The 8,840-nt window shown below is 37.6% G+C and overlaps 1 protein-coding gene across 1 annotated transcript; it reads left to right on the plus strand.

Moving 5' to 3' along the window:
* Positions 1-811: 811 nt before the first annotated feature.
* Positions 812-1,981, plus strand: LOC105437100. Its single transcript, XM_011663333.2, has one exon. The coding sequence runs from the start codon at positions 812-814 to the stop codon at positions 1,979-1,981; it is 1,170 nt and encodes a 389-aa protein (XP_011661635.2).
* Positions 1,982-8,840: the final 6,859 nt, after the last annotated feature.

Raw genomic sequence — 8,840 nt, forward strand, 5'->3', positions numbered from 1 at the left:
TTGTAAAACTGCAAAAGAAAAAGAAAATCACACATAAGTAAATACATTAAATCAAATCAAATCAAATGACTTTAAGCTCGGTGAAGATTATTTTGAAAAACAGCAGTGAATTAATTGATTATTCAAACAAATATTTTTAAGTCTACTGGCATAACATTATTCCTGAGGCAATATGAATTTGACATGAATTACACAAGTTTGTTGGCAATGACATGATCTCTATTTGTATCACTTGAAATGTTATAAACCAGATGTCTTGTAATACACTTATGCAATAACTTCTAGATAATTAACTTACAGAAATAGACTATTTCACTAGCCTTTTTTTTCTCTCCTGCTTTTGAGCTAAACCGAACATAATTTCTATAAGCCTTTAGTCAAGGCACTCGTGCTGTATCTTCATATTATTTGATATTTGATGGAGTATGATTTTGACCTTGGGTGCTGAGTTTCTGAGCCTTAGTTAGTTAAATTGGACATGATTCTTGATATAGAGGGAATTTTTCTTTTCTTCTTATCAAGGATTTGATAAGGATATTTGGTCGTGATGGCTTTGGACATGCTGTGTGCAATATTTTAGTACTGTCCCATACATTGATCTCTGTGTAAGTTGGGGCCAAGTGACTGGTAAAACTGGGAAAGCAGCTTTCGATCGCTTCTGGTTTGTGTTCTATATAATACCCTTTTGAAATACACTCATTTGTACCTCATTACTAGCTTTGTCACATGTCTGTGGCAATGGTGTCGGAGGTGAGTTTTATGTGTGCATAAACTTCTCTCAGTCACACTCGCACTGAATCATATTCTGAATATGGCGGGTGGAGGAGACGATGGTGTGCGTGGGCAACTGCATGCCAAAAAGCCGGCTGTTTTGAAAACCGTTGACGGATCCGTTATAGTCGTTGATGAACTTCTCTGTTTTGTTACCAATAAAATGAACACTTTGTCAACTGATGAGATTGTGAAGCTTGTGTCGACTTGCTTTAAATCAGAAGAAATAGAGCAGTCCAAAAAGGTACTTTTCGATGTTTGCAGCAGCATGAATGATCACGTTACTGTGAGGAATGTTGCGCATAAAGGCCCATCAAGGGATGTAAATAACATTAAGACGTGTATTAAACTGTTATTGGAGTGCGGTGACAAGATCCCCACTTTTGTTGCCAAGGATTTGGACAGGCTACCTCCTGTTGGGTTCGACAACATAGATGTCTCAGCTCTGCTAGGGCGGCTGCTAAAGCTGGAATGTGAAATGGCCGACATGAAGGAGTCTGTGCAGTCCCATGCGAAAGCTGCTGAAAATCTTCAGAACATGGCTGTAATCATGGACACTCGAATGACGGATGTAGAAGTAAAGGCAGTTGCGCAAACACCAGGGTCAACGTCAATAAACTTCCCAGGCTTAGGTGCTACGTTGGATGCTGCTGCTCCTGCCCCAAAGCCTCAGCCCAACAGTCCTGATCAGACTCCCTGGAATCAGGTGGTGCGACGAGGCGGTAATATGAAGACTCCCCCCGTAGGAGGCGATCCTTCTAGGCCAGTGCAAGTGCTCCATACTCCAATGCAACCAAAGAGGAAGCCTGGTATTGTGGGGAAAGCCAGCTCAGGGCGGATTCAAGCTGTGCAAACAAAGCTTGTTAATGTATTCGCCACAAGATTTGACCCTGAGCTGGATGCCGACACACTAGGAGATTTTCTCCAGGAGAAGATAAATGACACTGTTACTTGCAATAAAATTGTTACAGAAAGATCCAGATTTGGGTCTTTTCATATCTCAGCAGTCTGTCAAAATGTAGAGGATATGTACGACCCAGATGTGTGGCCGGAAGGAGTTTTTGTGAGGAGGTATTACGAGCCTCGCAAACTTCAAGCTTCCCTGCCTGGTGCAGAGTCTCTGCGGAAATTCAGAAAGCTTGAGCACTCTACCCCAGTGCCTACTGGCACAGTTAATGCAGATCGTGGGGATGATAAGCTGGAGTCTTAACTATATTTATTAACTTTCAATTTAGTTAGTTACAATACTCGAGGTCTACACCTAGGACAGAGTGCTGCTGACAAAAGTAGGCGCTTAGTAGTTGAACATTTATTCCGGGATAATTTTGATGTCATATGCTTACAGGAAACTTGGCTGGCTAAACAGGACTTGAATGGCATTAATGTTTTACACCCTCAATATCATGGAATAGGAGAATCCACAACTGATCTTAATGATAGACTGATCCGGGGCCGCATACCAGGAGGTGTTGCTATCCTGTGGCATACTAAATATATACACTTGATCAGTGAGTTAAGACTTGATGTAGATTGGGCAGTAGGTATAGAAATTAATTATGGGAATAAGAAATTTGTTATTATTAATATATACTCTCCTTATGAGTGTCCGGAAAATGAAAGTGATTATCTTGAGAAAATAGCATTTATTGCGGCGGTCATTTCTGAGCTGGACACCACCAGTGTTTATGTGGTAGGTGATTGGAACGCAGACATATCTGATAATAGTTCTTTATTTGGAAATCATTTGAGCCAATTTTGTTGTTATAATAATGTTGTGTTATCAAGTCTGCATTATTTACCTGCACATAGTTACCCTTATGTTAGTGAAGCATGGCATACCACGTCATGGTTGGACCATTGTATATGTACAGCAGATGCTAATGCCTCTATACAGAAGATGGAAATTATGTATAGATTTGCTTCAACTGATCATATTCCTATTAATTTGACAATTGATATTGACAATTTGCCTGGGCTACGTGATTCAGGCATGGCTAACAATGTACATAAAGGCAGGCTAGATTGGTCTAAGATTGAAAAAGATCGTAGGAATAATTATTGCTGTGATACTGATTTACTGCTTAAAGGAATTTATGTGCATGAAGACGATGCTCTTTTATGCCGAGATTCCAATTGTGTGAACAAAGACCATGCTAATTATTTATGTAATGCATATAATGAAATTGTGAAATGCTTATGTGATGCTAGTGAATCTCTATATCAATGTAAAAACAAAGTTCATAATACTAGGCCTGGCTGGAATGAGCATGTGTCAGAGCTCCACTCTGCTGCTCGTGAGGCTCACCTACTCTGGGTTGAAGCTGGCAAAAAACAGACAGGGACGGTTATTTGAACTAAAGAAGAGGGCCAATGCACGATTCAAGTATGCTCTCCGTTTTATAAAGAATAATGAGAATGTTATGCGGGCGGACTCTGTTGCTTGTAAATTGCAGGGTAAAAGTTATTATGAGTTTTGGAAAGAAATTAAATGTGTTAATAATAGTAAAGCGCCTCTTCCAACTAATATTGAAGGTATATCTGGTGATGAAAAAATAAGTGAATTGTGGTGTAATCATTATAAGGATTTGTTTAATTGTGTACAGAGTACGGTGCAGGATGTTACTAATGTTGACTTTGATGTAAATATGGTTATCTCTCCAGAGGAGGTTAAAGAAGCTATCAGAAAATTAGACGACAATAAGTCATGTGGTCTTGATACTATTACAGCTGAACATCTAAAGTTTGCAAGCCCGAAACTCATGCCGTTGCTTGCAATGTGCATTTCGGGTTTTTTGATTCATGGTATCTTACCAGATAGTATGATTTCCGTTGTTTTGGTGCCAGTCATTAAAAATAAAGCTGGTCACATTACTAGTAAGGACAACTTTAGACCTATAGCATTGGCAAGTGTCCTGTCCAAAGTGCTGGAAAAGATATTGCTTGGTAGGTTAGAGATGTATATTCTTACTAAAGATAACCAGTTCGGTTTTAAAGCCAAACATGGCACTGACATGTGTATATTTGCTCTAAAGGAAATCATTGCAAGTTATCGTAGTAAAAATTCTTCCTTGTTTCTTTGTTTTCTTGATGCTTCAAAAGCTTTTGATCGGATAAATCATGAAAAGCTGTTTACGAAAATGGCTGAAAGAGGTATTCCTAAATACCTGATTAGGATACTTGTGTTTTGGTATGCCCATCAAACAATGATGGCTAGATGGGTTGCAAAGTTTGCTCAAGATTTGTTCTCATTATGGAAATGATAATGATGTGAATTATAATGCAAAAAAGAGTCGTGTTATGATAATTAGATGTAAGGAACACCGTAGATTGGTATTCCCGGATTTTTATTTGTGTGGAGCTAAACTCAATGTCTGTACAGAGGCCATGTATCTTGGTCATTTCTTTACTGAGGATCTCAGTGATGATAAAGATATTAGTCGACAGTGTCGTAAATTATATGGTCAAGGTAATATGCTTGTTAGGAAATTTCATATGTGTTCTCCGGATGTGAAGGTGGCTTTAGTTAGGGCATACTGTACACCTCTATACACTGCGCATCTGTGGTGTAATTTTAAGAAGAGCAGTTTGTACAGGCTTACTGTTGCCTATAATGATGCCATGAGAATGCTTCTTAGGGTACCTAGATACTTTAGTGCTAGTCAAATGTTTGCTGAGTTGAATGTTCCAGCCTGTTCGGCTGTATTACGAAATCTTATGTATAAGTTCATCCAGAGAGTGGATGTGTCTGAGAATGGTATTTTAAAGATGTTAGTGAACCCCTCGTTGTCTTAGGTACACATCGGACCTCTGGAGATTTTGGCTGAATAGCCTGCTGACACATGGCAATTGATCATTATGTTCCTGTTACCAAGGATTCCAGTATCCTTGTTCGTTTGTTTTTTTATAATAGTTATCTATTATTAGTTTATCGTTCTGGTTAGTTGAACAGAGACAGATTGTTACAAGATACAACTTCAATAGATTGTTATTGATTATTATACATGTACTTATTTTAATCTTACAGTTACAGGTACAGCTTAGAGTTAGTTTGTTATGCTGTTATCAACCTGGCAGGTTACATCATGTTACTCTTACAGTTTAGATTGTTTGTACGTAGGCCTAGTATAGTTTAGTTATACTCTTTGTAAGATTTGTTGTTATTATACTCATCATGTTTATACTCCCTATATATATATGTAACATATGTTTTATGGACCTCTGCCTTGTGTAGTTGAGTCTGAAATAAAGTTCTGAATTGAATTGAATTGAATATCTCACTAAATGCGTCTGAATACATAGACTAATCACGCGACGACTGTGATCTCGGTCCAGCGATCACTGCTGTAAAGCCACACTGCGTTAGTCTTTTTTCAGACCCTGCTCGGCAGACAAGCAGCGCGCGAGGCCTTGTCCAAAGGCTAAATTTCTATTAGCTCTGCAGTATTGAAATCGCTCTTGAACCTACATGTTTTTCTCGAAAGTGTTTCGTTATCATTTTGGGGTATTTCAGTCATTATTTTTCGACCCTTAATCACTTGGCAGAAAGTAGTTTAAAATGCACATACATGTACATGCTTGTTTAATAAATGATATCATAATGACAAACATAGCATATGAAAATTGAATACGATAATTGTCTTGTTGTATAATTGTATCTACTATATATAATAATGTGAAAAGTAGGCCAGCATGCTCAAGTCAAACACTTTGATGAAGAGAGTGCGAATTCAGAAACTTCAAGTAAATCTATACGAGTTTCACTCTAAAACTCTGAAATGGAAGGATCCATGCATATTCGAATACCCTTCCCCCTCCCCCTCTTCTCGAACAAAATCAACAAAGAAACAGAAAAAGAGACTTTCCTATGCATCAAACCTTCATAAAAGTGAAAAATTTGAAAAATCAAACAAACATTAGATCGAGATGTCTAAGTTTGAACACCCCCCCCCCCCCCCCCCCCCCCCCCCCCCCCCCCCCACCCCAGTACGGTACTAAGCCTATTGGTATAGGAATACTGTTCGATACCCTTACCTTGTATTCTGATGTGCGTGTACACTGTTACACCAAATCAAACTTCGAAGGGAAGTCAATTCTGTTTATCATTCTCCTACTTGCTTGAATACACGCAAGACGAAACACTCAACGTCAACGCCAATGTCAAATGTTGGCATGTATCATTCGTAATGGTTCATGTATAAACTGATATTACAATGCCGAAAACCAGCCAATTTAGTGAAATATACAAGGTTGCTACATTCAAGTCAACGTGGTCTTCCCCGCATATAATATATAAAATAGGCGTCACGCCCCTCCAAACTTGATTCTTTCCGGGTTGTGTGTATGCGTGCACACCAAACACGATGTGAATGTAAAATTTATATTACTATTATTATCCCCCGCGTCGCATATCAAATTTGCATAACGGCTCCATTCAAAGATCACGTGTAAAAGGCAAACAAGTTATTTTTTTTTTTTTTTTTTTTTGGCCAATATACATACGACAGGAGCAGTACACGGGAGATCCATATATATAGCATTGCTACTGGGCTTTAATTTTGTTATTATTATTATCATTATTATATGTATTATTATTATTATTATTATTATTATTGTTATTATTATTATCATTATTATTGTTGTTTTTATCATCATTATTATTATCAATGTCACCGTTATCTCTATTGCATTGTTGCCTATAAAGTTAGAACAATAACCCCATTTTCATGAAAATTAATGATTGTCGCAATATGATTTATTCTTAATCTAGATCAAGTTTATATCTCCTCAGAGCTGTATTGGTCAATGTCTATGACCAATAAACTCTTACAAATTGACTCTTATAATAATAATAATATAATAAAAACGTTACTTATAAAGCGCTTACCACCGAAGTCTCTAAGCGCTATACACACAAAATAGAGTGATATACAATTACATCTTATACAAAACTAAAAATGCAAATAAACATACAAATTACAATACATATGGAATACACATCAAAGGGAACAGAGTTAATCAATCATCAAACGCAATTTTGAATAAATGTGTCTTGAGACTGGTTTTGAATAGGTTAACGGTTTGACAGTTTTTTACATTTAAAGGTAATCTGTTCCAAAGTTCGGCAGAAGCTTTGCGAAAGGAACGATTACCATAAGAGAGAGTTGACACAGAAGTAGATACGAGGTTTAATTGTGAAGATGACCGTAAATTGCGTGAGGGTTTGTATTCCTCGATTAATTCTTGCAGATAAATTGGTGCCAATTCATGAATGCATTTATAAGTTAAAACTAAGATTTTGTACATAATGCGGTACGTCACCGGCAACCAATGCAATTCGCGAAGTACTGGGGTGATGTGTTCACAAGAACGCGTGCGTGTTACAAGCCTGGCAGCAGAGTTTTGGATTCTCTGGAGTTTTGCAATGTGCGACTCCGGAAGGCCATAAAGAAGGCTGTTACATTGATCAAGACGGCATGTAATAAATGCATGTATAAGCGTTTCAGTAGATTTTTTATCAAGAAAATTTCTAATACGACCTATCTTGTACAAGGCATATGAAGCTGAGCGACAAATATTTTTTATATAATCATCCATCCTAAGATCATTTTCAAAGATGACACCAAGGTTACGTGCACTTTTGACAGGTTGTATCGGAACATTAGCAATTTCGACAGATGGTAAATGGGAGGACTTTCTGAATCGAGATGTTACATGTATAACCTCAGTTTTATCCTCATTTAACTTCAAATCATTATAAATTGATCTGATGGTGGTTGTGGGCTGGGGGATAGTAATGTAGCTTGTAGTGTGCATGGACTGGACTGTGCATGATATTTAGAAACCGGTATAGATCGAAGATGAAAATGCATGGACTTATTAGGAAAGAAATGTATGTGGGGAGCATGATTGTGGGTTTGAAAAAAATTAATGTGCATGCATGTCTGCGTGTGAATGTATAGGTTACACGAGTGTGTATGTGGGTGTGGAAGACACTTGAGTAGCCTTAAATCAAAGCAGCCTGATCAAGAGGGAGAGAGAGAGAGAGATAGATAGAGAGAGAGAGAGAGAGAGGGAGGGAAAGAGAGGGAGGGAGGGAGAGAGAGGGAGAGAGAGGGAGAGAGAGAGAGAGAGAGAGCAAAAGGATGGATACAGGAGGGAAGATGTAGACGTTACAGTTTGTTTGACAAAGGTATACCCAACTTTATAGATCGATTCCTGTTTACAGATTTAAAAAAAAAACTGTAAGGCATTAAATTATAATTCGTATCAAACAGTAACTCATATTCCGTGTAATGAAACCTTACTCATAACGCTGCTGCCATGAATGACTGAACAGCAAAAGGCATTGTCAACATCCCCGTGTACTAACACTCCCTGGTACCACTACGTTTAGGCTGCAGCATTCAATGTGGGTGAAAAGCCTTTGTAGTGAATCCAGAAAATAAGAATGCAGGCTCAGGTGCAAATACAGTTCAAAGTTGTTCAGCTTTATTTAAGTCCAGGCAAAATATCAAATAAAAATAGAACAGGCAGTCTAAGACGGTTCGTAAATACTATCTGCGCATGGGCAGATAAAGGTAATTAATTCACAAATTGTAAAACCCATCGAGACGAATACTGTTTTTTCTAATTCACGCTGTTCAAACGAAAATAGATTATTTTTTATCGCACATCGCCCATCGAACTATTACTACTTTATACTATATACTATATACTTCTTCTACTTCTCATAAATGTTTTATTGTTAAAGTGTGGACATTACCAATGCTATGTTTCATTACTGTCTTAATAGCCTTCTAACTTCTTATCTCATTATATCGAAGATCTCTCTGCTCACTACTTGTCCATTTTGCCATTTTATATCCATATGAAAGATAGGTGAATACGGTTGTCTCGAGTCTCTCGACATCATATACAAATCAGAGGAGTAGACTTTTGCGGGAAAAGAAAGCATTAAATCTTAGAAAACTTTGTCCATTCTAAATGACTCAATTACAAGGCTTAGCTTAAAGGGATAGTTTAGTTCTTGTTTAAGACCGCAAATGCCTTTAAAACGCATGGTTATTTAT

Source organism: Strongylocentrotus purpuratus, unplaced genomic scaffold, assembly GCF_000002235.5.
Source record: "Strongylocentrotus purpuratus isolate Spur 01 unplaced genomic scaffold, Spur_5.0 spur5_scaffold_18, whole genome shotgun sequence".
NCBI lineage: Eukaryota > Metazoa > Echinodermata > Echinoidea > Camarodonta > Strongylocentrotidae > Strongylocentrotus > Strongylocentrotus purpuratus.